General features: G+C 56.1%; 1 protein-coding gene across 1 annotated transcript; it reads right to left on the reverse strand.

Moving 5' to 3' along the window:
- Positions 1 to 4,093: 4,093 nt before the first annotated feature.
- On the reverse strand, positions 4,094 to 16,837 carry WNT6 (Wnt family member 6; the record flags this gene model as incomplete). The annotated part of the gene is made up of 4 exons (XM_080798831.1): positions 4,094 to 4,555; positions 6,234 to 6,568; positions 6,794 to 7,014; positions 16,758 to 16,837. 4 exons carry the CDS (start codon positions 16,835 to 16,837, stop codon positions 4,094 to 4,096), a joined length of 1,098 nt encoding a protein of 365 aa, XP_080654957.1.
- Between the last annotated feature and the right edge of the window lie 736 nt (positions 16,838 to 17,573).

Here is a 17,573-nt window from a genome sequence, read left to right on the forward strand (position 1 = left end):
GGCTGCAGGGAAGGGAGGGCAAGGGGAGGCATCAGGGTGAGAACAGGTGGGCCCCTCATGGCCCCAACCCAGTCCAGGCCAGGCTCAGTCCTGAGCCTCTGCAAGAGAAGTCTGTCTTGGTGAAGAGGAGAGGGAAGGAGCCCCAGACCCATAAGGGAGCTCCTTTATCTTCTCCTTCAGGCCTCAGGGACCAGCGCCCCTCAGCAAGGTAAGGGGATTAACTTGCTGCTTTAGTCCCGAACTCTCCTCCAATGAGATGGTCATCGGAAGCAGGGGGAAGTGAGCCCTTGGCCTTATTCCAGCAGCTTCCCCACCCAGCTTCCTGCATTCTGGCTGTTCCTGATGTGGTCATGCACACATCTGGGGCACCTCTGTGCTCTTCCACCATCTCCCCGGTACCACATGTCTCCCCACCACTCAGTCAGCAGGGAACCTTCATGGCTCAGACTGTGCCTGGGGCTGAGCAGGAGATGAGCAAGGTATGGTGGTAAGGGGGCATTTCTGAGCTCTGCATCCAGCCTTCTTCCAAGGCAGCTGTGCAAGGGCACAGAGCTGTCTCTGAGCTTAAACATGGCCAAGATAATGGTCAAAATGGTGCCTTTCAAGCCAAGGCTCTCACCCAGCACAGAAGCCATTTCTCAGACTCCCACTGAGCTTGGTCCCAGAGGATGGACTGAGAGCATACAACTAGCCATTTGAAGGTTGCAATGTCCTCTTACCAGGTACTCCAAAGCTATCAGGCACCCCCATTTTTGACGGGAAAACAGGCTCAGAGAGATTTATAGACTTGATCAAGGTCAAGCTAACAGTAAGCCTTTTGTTCACTGTATCATACTACTTTCTCTGAATTCCTTTTAACCTGATTGGGGTGGTATCAGTTCATGCCACTGCCTCGGTTTCCTTCTGTGGCATCATGGAGTCCGGCAGCACCCACTCTGTACCACTCACTAGGACCTGACAATAGAGATTGGGAAGCAAGCATCCCAGCCCTGCGTTCAGGTCAGCCCCAGAGGCCCCAGACAGTCTGGAACCCTAACAGCTTGACCCAAGCTGTCTGTGGGTGTCCTTGCTTCTTTTCATCCCACCCTCTCCTGCCTACGGCTCTCTGAACTCCCCAAATGTCTTGCAGGTCTTGTCTATAGGGCTCTGTTAATAGGGAAGCCGGACTCTGTGCGCCCTCTAGTGGTCTCTGATAGAAGTGCAGGAGGTTGTTATTTATTTATAATTTACATATTTTGCGTATTGAACCCAGCTCTGGGGAAGGCAGAGCTGTGGATATAAGCTACTGAGGGAGCTTCATTTCTTCTCTATGTGGCCCACGATGCCAATTCTACTCTCCCCCTTGGTAAGTTATACAAATTTTGTTGAGTAGAGAGGTGCTGAGTCAAGATTCTCCGTGACACTTCCCTGAAGCCCAGGGCCTTTGACCTAAGGGAGCCAGGAGGAGGCAGAAAGGAAAACTCAGATGTCCTTCCCTTCCCACTGCCACCTGATACCCCCTCTCCATACATGCTTCACTCTGGGGTAGCAACGTGATTCTCTGATTCTCGAGGACTGAACCAGGCTGCGTCAAGAGGTCCATGCAGAGGCATTGTGGGGAGGGAGGACAGATGCACTGGAAGGCGTGGGTTAGGTCTGTTACGTCCAGGATGAGTTCCCCCTTCCTTTTGTTTCATTTGAAACGCTCTTCTCTCCTCCTCTGCCCCCAATACCTGCAATCTTGGGGGGCACCAGTCCCAGTCATGGTAATGCATCTTCCTGGATGGTTATTGGTTTGGGGATGGGCAAGTGACCCAAGCTGTCAGATCAGGGTCTTCCTTAGGGCTTTTGCTGGGAAAACCATTCTATTTTAGACCACCAGCTCTAAGAATGTGGGCATAGGGCTGGCATATAGAGAAAGTCTATCTGCAGCAGGAGGTAATGAGGACAGTATGAAAAGAAGAGCAGAGATAAGGTAGAAACTATGGATGTGGGCATAGTAATGAGGGAAGAAGACAGGGGAGGAAGACCTACAACCTTGTTTGGGCCCCTGGGTCCTGTTGTGCTTGAATTCCGTCTTACCTCTGGACTTTCCAGTTAATTAATTCCCTTTTTCATTATTTTTCCAGTAATTCATTCCTTTGACCTAAGCTAGTTTGAGTTGGGTATCTTCATTTGCAACGAGGGTCTTCCCTGAGAACATCAGCTATCCCCACTCCCACACTAACTGCCATTTATTAAATATAAGCTTGACATAAATTATTGTGCTCAGGGTTATACTAAGTGCTTTCCATATCTCAAAAAAAAAAAAAATCCTCCCCATGATTCTACGAGAAAGTGAATGGGTTATGATGGTGTTGGTGCTTTCCCATTGAGTGGTGGAGTTGATTTCCCCTTCCCTTGAATTTTGGCTGGTTCTGTGATGTGGGCCCACCAATGGCGAGTGACAGCAGTGTTGTGTTACCTTCCAAAGCTGGACCTTAAGGAACTTCTGCCTTCAAACGCAGCACCACCTATTCTGAAAGCCAGTCTGGAGAAGAGGTCTGACTCTGCCAAAGCCACCATGCTGTGAGGAGGCCCAAATTAGCTACACAGAGAGGAAGAGGCCAGGGCAGAGGCCTGGGGCACTAGACACATCTGAGGAAAGTCTCTTAGACTGTCCAGCCCAACCCAGCCACTGCAGGAGGTAGCCATGTGAAGGACCACAGCCAATAGTTCTGCCATAAGGAGCAGAACCACCAAGCTAAAATCTGGCAAATTCCTAGCCTACAGGATTATGAGAAGTAATTATTTGGGGGTTGTTTGTTATGCAGTAATAGATAACTGAGACATGACGGTGTTCCCATTGTACAGCTAAGGAAACTGAGGCTAACGTGCCTATATTGCCACCTTCTAAGCAGCAGCAGTTTCCAACCCAGAGTGCCTCAATCCAGAGCTCATGCTTTGCCTACATACCTTGGTGGGACAGTCATTCTCCACTACAGTATTTGGACGGTGGGAGAATTGGGGGCCCCCGAATCCCAGCCATTTGCCTATGCCCTCCCCTATCCTCTAGAGGAAGATGGAGGCATGAGATTCAGTTCTGGAGAACACAGAACCTCAAACCTTTTCCTCTCTGTCCCTTTAGCCTCAACATCAGCTTCCTGAGAAAGAACCAGAAGGAAGGAAATGTGGTTGGGTGCCAAGAGAAAGCTTGGGACAACTTTGCTTCATCTCCCTCTGAGTGTGATTAGAAATGCTATTCAGGGCTGCCTTTTGGAAGCTAATGCAGGTGAAGTTAGTTTTGATGGTAACAAAGTCTGATGTCACTAATAACATCGTTTCATCACATTCTACAGTTTATAAAGTGCTTTAATCCTAAGGGCTTGGGTGGCCCTAAATGTCTACCCTCGAATTCCCCAGGGACCACAGAAACAGAAGGGCAGATGAAAGTGTCACAGTCCCCCAGAATTAAGATGAGGGCTGATCTGAGAGCTGAGTACACTACCGGAGGCTTCTGGTCTGCTTTCCTAGACCTGTTCAATCTGTTCCTTTAAAGAGGGATGGCTTAGGTGTTCCCCAGCTTGCAGATCCAGGCCGAGAAATGTGACAAGAGTGGCTCATCACTAGGTGACCAGGAGAGCCTAATCCAACAGGTGAGAAGACAGGGACCTCAGGATGTGAGTTCTGTCAAAACCAGCTTCCTTTACACACTCCTTCAGAAGCCTGGCCCCATGGCAGCCCCCCGGGGAGCCCAGCTCCCCTCCCAAATTGTGGGCCCAGTCCTATTGGTTTAAATATTTTTATTGATACGAAACTCACCCACCCACCCCATGGCCAACAGTTCTAAGGAGTCCTGCATCCAGAGGCCTAGAGATTGGCTCTTTGGTTTCCATATAGGGGCCAAAGAGCGAAAGGGACTGCGTAGCCTCCTCCCGGAAGCCCTCCAGAGCGCTCCCTGGGGGCGGGGTGGGGGGTGCTGTTCTCCAGCGCCCTGGGCCTTCCTGGGCAGCCGTGTATCTCCAGCCCCACCGCCTCTCAGCTTCCGGAGGCATGGGGAGATGGCCTGTGGCCAGGAGAAGGTGGGCAGCGCCCCCGCTGGGGTCCAGAGGTCCCGCAGGCGCCGGGTGGCGCGTCAGAGGCAGAGGCTGAGCTCCTTGCGCACGCGGCAGCGATGGCACTGCACGACGCAGCACCAATGGAAGCGGCATAGGCAGTTCTCCTCGAGTTGCACGCTCTCCTGGCGGTGCCCGCGGCCGCAGCACAGCAGGTCGCAGCCGCTGAGGTCCGGAGCGGTGCTGTTGCAGGCGCGGCCACGCGTGCCGGGCGAGCCGGTGCGCCGGTTAGGAGCGCAGAAGTCGGGCGAGTCGGCTGCGTAGAGGAGGTCGGCGCGGCCCGGCGGCTTGAGAGTGCGGACCGCGGGCAGCAGAGCCTTGCCGTCGTTGGTTCCCATAACACGCGAGGCGCCGTGGAAGCGCTCGAGCAGCCGCGCGCCCACCTCGCGGAACGGGGGCAGCTTCTGCCAGCAGGTTCGCAGCGCGCACGAGCCCGACAGCCCGTGGCACTTGCACTCGGTGCGCGTATGGCTCCGCACGGCCTGCGGGGAGCAAAGGAGTGGGCGGATGGGGACAGATCAGGGGTGCGTGGTTTGGAAAGGCCCAGAGAACTGACCTAGAATAAGGTGGGGAGGGTGGGAAGGGATGGGGTGGTCAGAAGAGAGAAAAGAGCAGACCAAAGATAAAAAGAAGAGCGCAAGGTGGACAGGAGAAAATCCAGGAAGCAAAAGCTCCGAGAGAAGGAAAAATGATCAAGATGGAAGAGTAAGAGAAGTGGGGGGAGTGGGGCGCTGTACCTACTAGCACAGAGACCGCAGGATCCAAAGTCAGGGAATGGGAGAGAAAGCATAATGGACGGCAGGGGTGAAATTCTCCCTGGAGGGAGGCGCGGAAGGGTTGCAGCTGTCGCACTCTCTTCCTCCTACCAACCTATCAACCCGCCCCCCTCTCCTCGCTGCCCCTCACGGCCCCAGGCAGGGCTGAGCAAAGTCGCAGAGCCGGCCTCCTGGGCGTCTGTCTCTGCCACCCCTCCCCACCCGTCTCTGACAGGTATGTGGGCCTGTCCGGACATTCCTCTCTGGGCCCCCTCTTAGCCCCTGCCTGATGCCTCAGGCCTGAACCCTGGAGGACACAGGATGTGTGTGGGGGCATCCCCAGAGTACCCTAGAACTGAGGCCTAGGGTGCTGGAGGGCCCACTGTGAATGCATTACTGAGAACTGGAACCCAGAACTCCTGCCCCTTATTTGCTATTTTGTGTCTGAAGCTGAGGTCTCAGAGTCACAACCCCTCTAGAAATTTATGGTGTCAGATGACCCAGAAAGATCATCTCTGGAAGCTCAGAGTCCAGAAGCCAACCTGATCTACAGACTTGTGTGCCCCGCCCCCTTACCATGCCCCACTCCCACCCCCAGGCCTCTGTCCTTCCTCACACGCCCTGCTGGAAACTTCTGACCCAGACAGCTTCTTGTCCCTAAAAAGGAGCTCATGGGGCCCTCCTCCTTGCAGAGGGAAAGGGAGAGGCTGCCAGGATCCCCAGCAGGACCCACTCCGGGGTTGGTGGGTAGCCAGTTGGCAAGTACCTAGATTCGGTCACAGCTTTCCTGGCCTCTGCCTGACTCCCTCCTACCTTCACCAATTTCTACTCTTTGTCTTTCACACCTTTCCTAGCCCATCCCTCTTAGGCCTGTTCTAGCCCCTCCCGGCCTCACCAGACTCCTCCACCTCCAGACCCCATACCTTTGCCCCAACTTCTATCTTTTCTTTCATCCCCAGCTTTTGTCACCCTCCTCTGCCCCTACTGGGGCAGCTAGGTCTCCACCTACCCCAAGCTTTGTCCCATCTGTCCGGTCTCAGAGGTTTGTCTGGCCTACCTGAGGTCCCTAAAGGCCCAGAGTCTTCTTCCCTGGGAGTCCCCTCCCAACCCTGCCCATTAGACCACCAGCGCCAGGCCCTCCCAGCCTCCCAGGGGACTCCTTCTTCCAGGCTGGCCCCCTTACCTCCCAGCACCCCTCCACACTCCCAGCCCACCTTCCCCAAGTGGTCCCTCTCTACCACGTGGCTTCCACACCCCTAACACACTCCTGCACCTACACGGCCTCGCGCACACCCCCACTTCCACACACGTCCACCAACACGCTCCCACAGACGCTACCCTCACCCACCCATACTGGCACATTCACACCCACACAGGCTCTTAACCCAGCCCTGCCCCCACTCACCAGCCGGCCCGCCTCGTTGTTGTGAAGTTGCACTAAGGCACGGATGTCTCCGCGTCCCCGCTTGTGCCGCGCATCCATGAAGAGCCTCGACTTCTCGTCCCCGAAGTCCACGTCGTCGCCGCAGCCTCCCCACTCCCAGGCGGCGCTGCCGTCGGGGGAGCCGGCGGGGCCCGGGGGCCCGGGGGTGCCCGGCAGACCGGCGGGGCGGGGCGGGGCCCGCCCGCGGGGTGCCTGGCAGCCGCACTGCAGCAGCTCACCCATGGAGCAGGCCTGCGTGACCGCGTGGCTGGCACCCGCAGCCGTGATCGCGAACACGAAGGCGGTCTCCCGGATGTCTGCGGGCGCAGGGAGGGGCAGTCAGCGGGCAAGACAGAGCCCGGGTTGCGCGGGGGTGCGGGGTGCGGGGAGGGGCAAGGCTGAGTGGCTGGGAGACAGGGTCGGGACAGGGTGCGCACAGACTCGTGGGACGGGTGGGGCTCAGGCAGGCTCCTCCAACTTCCCTCCCCACTGATCCCCCAGAGAAGCAAAAGCCGCTCCCTGGGTGCTCTGCCCCCACTGACCCTGCTGCAGGATGCGCCCAAAGGCCTTGCTGTGACTGGAGCAGTTCCAGCGGCGGAAACGGAACTGGAACTGGCACTCTCGCACCCCAAGCCGGGCGCCCCGGGCTAGCTCCGCCACCACTTCTGGCTCGGCCTGGCACAGCTCTGCTTGCCGTCCTGCCAGCCGCCGTGCTTTCCTGCAGATGCTGGTGGGGTCCATGACCAGGGGGCTGCCCACCGCCCTGGAAAGCAAAGAATGGAAGGTCCAGGGTATGACTCAGGGGGCTTGGGGCGATGGGGAGGGAGACCAGCCCGGCTCAGCCCAGGGCTAAGGGCTGGCATGCGGCTCTTGTCTCCCCCACCCGAACCGGGTTTGAGATTGTCCTGTCTGGTTCTCCTACTGTTCCATGTCCCCTCTTAAGTAGATTTTATTTCATTTTTTTAAAAGATTTTATTTATTTATTTGACAGAGAGAGATAGCTAGAGAGGGAACACAAGCAGGGGGAGTGGGCAAGGGAGAAGCAGGCTTTCTGCTGGGCAGAGAGCAGAGGCGGGGCTCGATCCCACGACCCCAGGGATCATGACCTGAGCTGAAAGCAGACGCTTAACGAATGAGGGGCCCCTCTTAACTAGATTTTAGACTAAAATTGCTATAAGGCAAGGATTCAGTCTTATCCTTCTGTGCATATCTTCATTAATAAATCCTTATAGGAATTTGACTCAAGGTCAAGGCACGCGGCACCAGGTGAGCCAAAAGGCAGGCAAGGAAGAAATGAACAGGAGGAAGATCACGGAAACTCTCAGATTAAAAAACAGTCATAAATCATAAAGAGATGCAGAGAAAAGTAGGCAGTATCAAAGAAGGATCTGGTCTTAGTGGACAACAAGCTGGTTTTGGCTGCTGAATAGCCCTGATGCAGGAAAGACAGGCCAATCCCAGGGATATGGAAGGCCATAGGATTTTAGAATGGCTAGGAAGGGGAGCTCTGCAGGCAGCCACAACCCCCTGGCCAGGTCAGCTTGTCCTGTAAAACAGGGAGGTTGGGCTTTTATCTCTATGGTGGGCCCCTGGCACCATGATAGCCTGCTTCCCTGAACCGGAGAGCAGGAGGAAGTAGCTGGGGACCGAGACTCTGAAGCATGACTGTGAAGTAAGTGACACCGACCCTTCTGCTCCAGGGTCTGCAACCTCTTCAGAGCAGCAGGGCAGCAAGCCAAGCCCTGATGTCTCTGGCAGTGACTGGTTTGAAGAGAGGGAACCCAGTGGAACTGCTTTAATCTGATTGCTCAGACTTGACTGCCTAGCTGGGATCCCGGCGCTATAGGAATGAGTGGGGGGAGCATTTGGACCTGAGAGTCATTCAAGATCCCCCAAAACCCTTCAGCAGAGGGCAGATAAAGACTCCCCACTGGGGAGAAGTGGCACCAGGAGATAGAAAATGTAGAGGAAAGTGGGAGCTAGGTGCCAAAGGTCAAGGTGGCCTACTTTTCAGTTCAGCTTTTGTGCCCACCCCATTTGCTCTGCAAGTACAGGCTGCCCAGGCATGTTCAGGCCCCAGGACAATGAGATGTAATGGGCTTGAGCAGCAGAGAGATGTAATGGGCTTGAACAGCAGAGAGTGGAATCTAGGTCTTAAGATAGAACTTCTTAACTCTGGGTAGTGAGATGCTTGAAGAGGGAGTTCCAGGAAAATGTATAACCTCTGTCCTCTAAGGTCTCCTACTCTCCCCCACACCAGACTCCACCCTGTCAGATCATTGTCAGTCTCCCTACCCAAGTAATCCTGAAGCCATGATTCTTCTCTCAGTGAAGAGACTTACAGCCCAGACCTTCCTTCCTTCACGCTTAAGACCTGCTCGTCACTGCGTTCCCACGTTCCCACCAAAGCTTGGAAGGGTCCAGCTCCAACCCCTTCCCAACCCTAGAGAAGTGGTGGTGGATGGAGTGATGGGGAGTGGGCCACGGGTGGGGTAGGGCAGCCCAAGCTGGTTCCCAGGGGCCCAGTGACCTTCAAGTGTAGATCAGTCCTTATCTCTCTATCTATCCATGGATCATCTATTACCCCCCCATCTATCCCCCCCCAAACCACTTATCCACCTCATTACAACAAGGATTTGAGGCAGCTTCCAGCATGGTTGTATAGGGTCAGAAAATAAGACAATGAGCACCTTGGGAGTTAGAAGTGATATTTTCTTTTGCTTCCCATAGCAGATTTTTAGGTGCTTAGTTCATATTTCCCCCAGTTTTTATTATGAAAGTTTGCACGTTATGAATGATCACTATAATACTACAATGAAACCCTTTAATACAGGCTTTTGAATGAATGAATGAGCTGTCTAAGGACAATGTCCTCAACTGGAGGCCAGGCCCCTGCCCACATGTGATTCCAGGACTCCTGATTAGCTTCCTCTCTCCCCAGCCCCTCCCCCCACACTGGATGCAAAGGCAGGGAATCAACCTCCCTGGGGCTGTCCAGGTTCTTGCCTGCCACCTGGGAGTGTGGGGCTCTGCAAACTCATCTTCCCTCCCCTCTACATCCCCCCCATGCCACTAAGCTCCCCAGCCTCCCCATCCCAACCCTGCCCTCTGCTAACTCCCTACTTTCCCAAGGTTGGCTGGCCTTATCCTCTCAAGGTTACTCTGACCCCATCCCTCTCCTCTCACTCCTCCTACCCTAGGGAAGCAAGAGAGGGTGTGGGTATGCCAGGAGAAAAGCAAAAAGCTCCAGACCTTGTCTGCTTGCCAGGGGCTAGAGATAGGAGAGGATCCGGAGTAGCAGGAAGGGTAGGGCCCTCCAGGAGGCGGGGCCAGCCCTTTGCAGGGCTGAGGGGCTGCCCCAGAGTTAGTTGCTGGTCTGGGTCTGGCTCCCCGGGCTGGCTGGCTGCCTGGGAAAGAGGCTTGTTTACGAGCTGGTCAGGAGGAGGGATGGGCAATAGTAGCAGCTAGAATCCCAAGGGACCAGCTTCCTCCCTGCCCTGCTGTCCTCGCTCCCATCCCCAAGTCTCAGGAAAGAAAAGTCCAGAAGAGTGTGGGGGGGGGCATCTCCCCATCTCTCCTCTTCCTTTATCCTCCTTTCTTCCCTTCTGCTTCCTTAGGGAATCAACTCTGCTTTTTTGGTCTTTGAGTCGGCATGGGCCCTGGGTCAGCCCAGGGAAGATGGGCCCATATGGGAGCGTCTGCATGTTTGGGGGGCTGGAGCCCAGTGGTGGTAGGAAACAGAGAATGTGTAGCATGTAGGATCTGAGATCCTAATCAAATAGCCATTCCTGGGCATAGAAAAAAATGAGGCTAATCCCAAGAGAAATCAGTATGCAGACAAGAAGGGACAAGCCTAGGGTTGGCCATTCTAACTGACTTGGCTGGTGCCAAGATCTCCCTCCCAGGGGCTTTGATTGGTAGAGTCAATAGCCAAGTGAGGTGGCTTTAGGGGACCAGCCAGTTCCTACTGGCAACATCTGTAGATCTAAGCCCTAGGGGCCCCAGATTCTGGCCTAAACTATCTTCTCATGCCCAGATTCAGAGGGCGAAAGGGAATGCCAGAAACCACCTAGCCCTGTTCTAACCACCTTACCCCCTATTATACAGACAGACATCCAAGGAGGGAGGTGAGATGCAGCCCACTCAATGGACAGATCCTTACTGCAAGGAATTCAGGTGAATATTTTTTAAAAATTTAAAAAAATATTTATTTGTTTGCAAGAAAGAGAGAGAGAAAAAGGATGAGCAGGGGGAGGAGCATGCTGAACGAGGAGCCCAGCATGCCCGGGCTCTATCCCAGGACCCCAGGATCATGACCTGAGCTGAAGGCAAGTGCTTAACCGACTGAGCCGCCCAGGTGCCCCTAGGTGAATATTTTTGAAACCAAAGGGGCTGGAGGGTGATGACCACATGAGATTATCAGAAGACCTCAGGGGCCCTCACCTGCCCTCCTCCCCGCTGCCCTTCCTCACTCTTAGCGGGGTTGGCTAACTCTGCATTCATCCCAGATTACACCTCTAACTTTCTGGACTCAGAGCCATGCCCTCCCAATCCTGAAGCCATTGAAATCATGTCTCCAAGCTCACCTCAGATCTCATTGCTGCAAGGAGCCACCCCTGAGCCCCAGCCCTCACTGACCTCCCCCTCCTGCACCGCATCACCCCGGTGTCCCTCATTTGACTATTTTGTCTTGTTTTCTGGTCATATAATGTCATCAATAGCACACCTTCAGAGTTTGGGGAGTCTGCGATTGGGATTTGGATCTGGGCTCTGCCATTTGCTTGTTCTAAGATGTTAGCGAGTCCCTCACACGTGAAGCTGGAACTTAATATTTGTTGAAGGAATGAGTCCTAACCTTCTGAACCACAGTTTCCACAGCTATGAAATGGAAATTAATGACACCTGCCTGTTTCTCTGGTACACAGGGAAGGGGTCTGTCCCAACCTTGAGCTCCAGCAAGAGGTTGTCGCCTTCCCGACCACACCTGGGTTCATCTCTTGAGCCTGCCCAGTGCAGGACAAGGAGTAGAAGCCCAGGCAGCTTTTGTGGGTTCTCGAGAACACCCTTTTCACCAACTCTCTGCCCTTACTCCTCAGCTAGGATCCCTGCGTTAAGTTATGTCCTCTTTTGCCGGCTGTGCCCCTGGACCAGAAGCACCCACCAGGACCCCTTCCCTTCCCCCAGAGAGCACTCCTGGGTGGGTTATTGAGGCTGAGGAGATCACAAACCCTTTTTACGCCCAGCCTCCTCTGAAGGGCCTCACGCCACCCCCTCTATTTCCTCACACTCACCCCCAGGGTCCCTAGTCTGACCCCCACCTCCTAGAAGCCAGCAGAGGGAGCCCTGAGCCCCGGGGCTGTGGGTGGGGGCTGCACGGGGGTGGGGGAGGTGGGTGGTGGAGAAGGGGCAGAAAAATGTTGCCTGACGGCTGCTTGAGGCGGCTGGGCCCGGGCCTGTGCCCGCCCGCCCGTCCTGTCCTGCTCTGTCTAACTCGGTAATTACTGCTCCCTCTCCCCCAGCCCCTACCCCCACCCCCACATCAAAGCCAGTGATGCCCCAGCTCCTTTTTAACCCCTACCTCCCCACCGCCCATTCCACCAGACACCCCATACCACCCCTCTCCCATAATCTGGTTCCCACTGCCCCATCCTGGACACTGCCCTTCCCGGCTCCTCACACCGCTCCCCTTCTTGTAGCTCTTGGGAGAGGCAGGGGCTCTCCCTTCCCTGAAGGCCTTCACCCATCAAGAGGGCTTCCTGTGGGTCAGGGCCGTGGGAGGAGAAGGAATGGACACACTGACCCTCCAGTGGGTTCTCTGAGGAGAATCTGTCATGTCCCTCTGCTCTCCCAAGCTAAGGAATAACCATGGGAAGAATGGCCCTATACCCTTCTCCTGACCCCCACCCCTCACTGAATGCAGGGAAGAGGTACTGAGCAGGAGGCAGACTCCCAGCCCTGGTCCTCACTGCCTGCCTCCTGGGTGGCCCAAGGCAAGTCCCCTCCTGTCCCTGGACTTTGCTGGACTTCTAAACATAAGTGAGAAGATTGGCTTAGACGATCTCCAAGTCCTTCCTCGATCTAATTTCTGGCTTAAATCAGGGGCCTGGAACCAGAGGAAACCGCTTTGGAGGCCAGGTGGAAAACAGAAGATCCCTCCCAGCGACCTTTCGCTTGCTCAGCTCCGCCTCAGGCACATCAGGGGAAGCACCCAAGGTCTCACCCCACCCCACCCGGGGCAGGAAGGAGGACACAGGCTAGAGGGCGCTCTGCCCAGTCCCCAGGCACAGGCTACTGTGTTCCCTGGCGCCCCCGCCCCTCTGCTGGCTGGGAGCCCTGCTGCCAGGCTGACCAGGGCCTTGCTGCCCGCACCCCCCGCCCTCGCTTCATCCCGTCCACAGCTGCATTTCTCCATCAAAGTACACATTCTGGAATCCCCCTCACTGGGCCCTGGTGATCAAACCTCCCACTGACCCCCCCCACCAACTCCTGGCTTCTGATGAGAACAGGGCAGGAGGGGGCTGCCCCCCCCCCCAGGAAATGTCCTAGTGCCAGCCCTCTGGTGGGCTCTGGGCCGAATCAAGCCAGCCTCCTTTTGCCCCTGCCCTTTTCTGCTCACAGCCCCATTGTCTCCCTCCAGGGGAAGCTGCCAAGGCGGGAGGCTGGAGGGGGGGCTACTGGATGGCCACCCCACCCCCATTCTCCACCCCACCCTGAGCTCAATGGGGGCCAGCTACCGGACTGCCCACAAAGGGTCAGTTAAAGATGCAGTGGAAGAGGGTGGCCAAGCCCAGCCTGGAGCTGGGGGGGGGGGCTCTCAGCTGGAAAACCTGGGTGTCAGGAAGAAGCCTGGGTCCTTTCCCTGCCTCCCTGTGGGGCCAGAGATGAGACTGTCCTAGGCCTCTAGCTCCTATTTCCTTTCCATAAGGGGTGGGAGGGGGGAGAAAGGCAAGATGTGATGGGGGAAGGGAGTGAGACTGGGTGCTGTTTTGCTTGTGGAACAAGGGGGAGGGTTGGTTTCTTTCATTGAAAATATAAAACAGAAAGAGGAAGGGAGAAGAAGGGAGACTGATATGGCTATTCTGTGAGTGAGCTATTTTCCACAACCACTGATTGAAGGCATAAATAAAGATGGGTCAGACATTGAGAAGAACTTCCTGGGGGAGGGTGGGAGGGGCTCAGAGCAGGCTGGAAGGGTGCCGGAAGCCAGACTTTCCCTCTCTGCCTCACTCTCAGAATGGGATCCGTCAGGGCCAGAGCATAGGCTGGATGGCCTGGAGGCAGTGGGCTGGACAAAATGACCTCAAGAGAGCCTGGCCAATGTCTTGGAATCTGGGATTCTGCGATTTACAAAGATATGGTTACAGATGGGAAAGACACAGACCGAGAGGCCGGAGGCAGAGTTTAAAAAGCATGCATTGCATGGAGGGGGAAGGAGGAGGGGGAAAGAAGGTGGAAGAGAAACTTTTCTGGAATCCAGAGCCGGGTACCTGAGCCTATTCCAGGACCTGGATCACTCCCCTACAGGACCCTCCTTTCCTAACAGGGCAGTCTAGTCACTCAGAGTTCCTGGGGTCCTCTCTGTCCCCAGCCTGGCAGCTACCAGAATGTCAGAGTGCACTACAATGGCTGCCACCTTTCTGTCTGCTAGAGCTCTGGTCTGGCTAGCATTCTCTGAGAAGCAAGGACAAGAGGGCCAGCAGTTAGGTCCTAGACATCAGGGAACAGCCTGGAAGCTCTGGGCCTGATAAAATTCCTAGCCAAAGTAAAGCTGGTATGGGTAGCAGTGCTGGGGGTGGGGGCAAGGGGTGGGCAAGGAGTGGCAAGAGCCTTAGGCCACCGGGGATGCTGGGTCCACCCCTCCAGCCCAAACCGGATCTTGGAGAGTGATGGTGGGGTGGGGACAAGAGAGTAAGCAAGTAGAGTCAAAGATCCCAAGAAAGGAATCTGGGATCAGACCAAAGGAATGAAGTGTCAGAAACAGACAGAGGAGAGTGAGGGGGCCTGTGCAGGTGGGAGAGGCAGGTTCTCTCTGAGAAGCAGCTGAGAGTGGCAGTTGCTGGACACCTTATCACCCCAGCCCCTCACTCTTCACCCAGCTCGCCCTGCAGCTGCAGCCATGAAGGCCCCTGTGTTCTCCTACACCTGCCCTCCTCACCTCCTCCCCCACTCCCGGCTTCCTAACTCCAGGGTCAGTCTCCAAGGGACCAGGCCTCTCTCCCTCTGGCTTGTCACCCACGCAGCAGCCCCTCCTGAACAAAGGAACCCCCACAGACACAAGTCTCAGGTGAATCAACCAATTCAGCAACACTCCACAAAACTTCCCCAGCCCCTTTAGCCTCCAGGGTCCAAAGACAAAGACTCTGCCTTCCAGGAGCAGGGAAGAAGGACCACAGAGGGGATGGTTGTCAGTAAAATGAAGTAACTAGCATAGTTACCCAGTGCATGGGGCGCAGTGGGAGCACACAGAAGGCAAAAGAGGAAAGACAAAGAACAGTGTTATGGAGGATGTGGTATTTTACCTGGAAGAATAAGAATGACTTGGAGAAATGGAAAAGGAGTAGAAGGAGGACAACCACAATCAGGGAGAGACCCGTCTCCATGCCTTGAGAAATGGCAAAATGAGAAAGTATATGAGTCTGTGACACTAGACAGAGATCCCTTTACAAAGTTTTGCTTGGGACTCTGGATTTTAAATTTATTGTTTTTAAAGTTTTATTTATTTATTTGACAGAGAGAGAGAGTGACAGAGACAGCGAGAAGGAACACAAGCAGGGGGAGTGGGAGAGGGAGCAGCAGGCCTCCCCTCCGAGCAGGGAGCCCTAGGAGAGGTTCTATCCCAGGTCCCTGGGATCTAGACCTGAGCAGAAGGCAGATGTTTAACGACTGAGCCACCCAAGAGCCCCTGGATTTTAAATTTAAATTAATCCTCCTTTTCACCCCTACAGACTCTGGCCAGGAGAACCCGCAGCGTGAAGGAGGGGACTTAATATTTACAGAACACTTCCCACCGTCAGATCATTTTGTAGGTCCCCACACCAAATCCTCCTATCCCGCCCCATAAGGGGACTGTTTCCCACCTTTATAGTTGAGACGCTGAGGTGTAGGGAGAACTGACTTATCCAAGGTCACAGATTTAGCAAATGGCCGAGATTGGATCTCAGAGTTATTTCAAGACCGATACTATCATTATGCTAAGTTATGCTAAGCCAGGATCTAAGGCCGCAGTCCCCTAGCCCGGACCTGGGTCATCCTCGATTTGCTCCTTCCCTGACACCCCGAGGGACATCTCTCCCGCATCACGAAACAGGGATCTCAGCCAGCAGCTCCCTGTGTGGGCATCCAGCTCCCTATCTCCCTGGAAGAGAGGGATCTGCCTGCCCCACCCCTCCTTCGAAATCGGGGGGTGGGGGAGGAGTGGAGGATAGAGAATCCAGCCAATGATATAGCGCTATGCAAATAGACCAGACCCTGCTTTCTTAGGATTGGCTGATGCACTAGTGATATTGTCCAAGTCCCCCCTCTTTAAACACCCAGCTATTCCGGGCGGGTCTTTGCAGCTCTGGAAAAACCGGGAAGGGGAAAAAAAAAAGTCTACGGACTCCAGATCTGAGAGGTCCCGACCCGGCATCCACTTTCCTAGTTGCTCTCCATCCCCAAGACTCAAAGTTCCCGAGACCTTAGCTCCGTAGGTGTCTGCTCTAGGTAGGGCCAGGTCTGGAGGCTACGTCCCCATTCCCTAGTTAGCCAGGCCTCCCTCACTTCCACAAGGACCCTTCACGATTCCGGTAACTCCGAGACTGTATTTTCTTATTCCTGACCCCCGCATCTGGAAGGACCGGGAGCCCGGGTTCCTTTCCAGTCTTTCTTCCTCTTCTTTGCTCCGGAAGGAAGACGTAGAGAAAGCCGGGGTCCTGACTCAGTTTCCCTTTACGTTTTTCCCCGCCACTACTGTCTACTTTGAAGTAGCACTCAGAAGCTGGTGGGTTGTTGAGCAAAGTAAGGCGGGGAAGAGACAGCTGTTTGACCCTCCTTGCCTCGTGGCTTCCCACCTTGTTCCTCTCTTTCCCACAAATCCAGCCCTCCTCCCCTAAATCCAGGGCCTTCCTTACACATTCTTTTCTTCGGATCTCTGACTACAGATCTTTCCCCTGTCTGCCCGATAGCTCTTTCCTGCCCACGTGCAAGTTCCTTGAGGACCTGGACTGAGCGCATAACCAGAGGGGGAAAGGGGAGGATGGGGAAGGGTGTGTAGCAAAGGTAGGAGGAAATAACAACAGAATGTGCGGAGTGGAGGTTGAGGAACGTCTGAGTGGCAGTTTAGAAGTGGCCCAGGCAGGGGCCGGCAGGAAAGCGGCACGCACCTCCCCTCCCGGGGGCTGGGCTCCGCTCGCAGGTAGAGCTGGAGGCAGCTGGAGCGCGCTCCGGAGCCCCCCCAGTCAGTCCCGAAGCCCCCACCCTTGAGCTTCGGGAGCCGCGCGGGGACAGACAGCCCGACGCAGCACTCACCACCACAGTCCACCGACGTGCGCGGGACACAGGAGCAGCAGCAGCAGCAGCCCGAGGAGGGAGGGCGCGGGCGGCAGCATCTTGAGCACTCTGCCGCCGGCCGGTGCGGTAGGGGGCGAGGCTGCGCGGCCAGCCGGTGCGCGCGGGGACGCGGGCTTCAGGGCGAGCGCGGCGACGGCGGCGGCGGCGGCCGGGAGGCGATGGCTCCGGCGGCGGCGGGGGGGCCCATCGCGGGCGAGGAGGGCGCGGCGGAGGCGGAGAGCGGACGGGGCAGCCAGCGCCTGTGTCTCCCGCCGAGCTCGCTCGGGAGAAGAAATCAGAGCCGGGGGCGGGGGTGGGAGGGGAGCGGGGCCCGGGAGGGGGCGGGGGGCAGGGGGGCCGTGGGGTGGCAGTTGCGACAGTCAGGCGGCGGGACTCTCGGGAGAGAGCCGTGCGCCCCGGGGCTGCAGGCGCGGAGCTCTGCCGAGGGAGGGTGCGAGGTCCCGGGGCGGGGCCCGAGAGCGCCGGTGGCTGCGGGACCCGCCTGCCTTGCCCCTTTCCTTCGCCTCTCGCGGACTGGGAGCCCCCCGCCGCCGCCCAGAGTCGGGGGCAAGGAGGGGCGGGGAAGCAGGGTGGAGAGGAGTGGGGGGGGTGGAGAGGAGCTGGGAATGGGGGACGGGCTGGAAGGGAGACGTTTGACAGGTTTGTTGACTGTAAAGAGAGAAAACTTCCCAGGAATGAGGGAGTTGGGGGGGGGGTTCGGAGGGAAATGCTGGAGCGGGGGCCGGGAGAGGAAGTCCTCCTGGGTAGCTGGGTGCTCCGGGGAGGGGTGCCGAA

Source organism: Martes martes (genome assembly GCF_963455335.1).
Source record: "Martes martes genome assembly, chromosome: 3".
NCBI lineage: Eukaryota > Metazoa > Chordata > Mammalia > Carnivora > Mustelidae > Martes > Martes martes.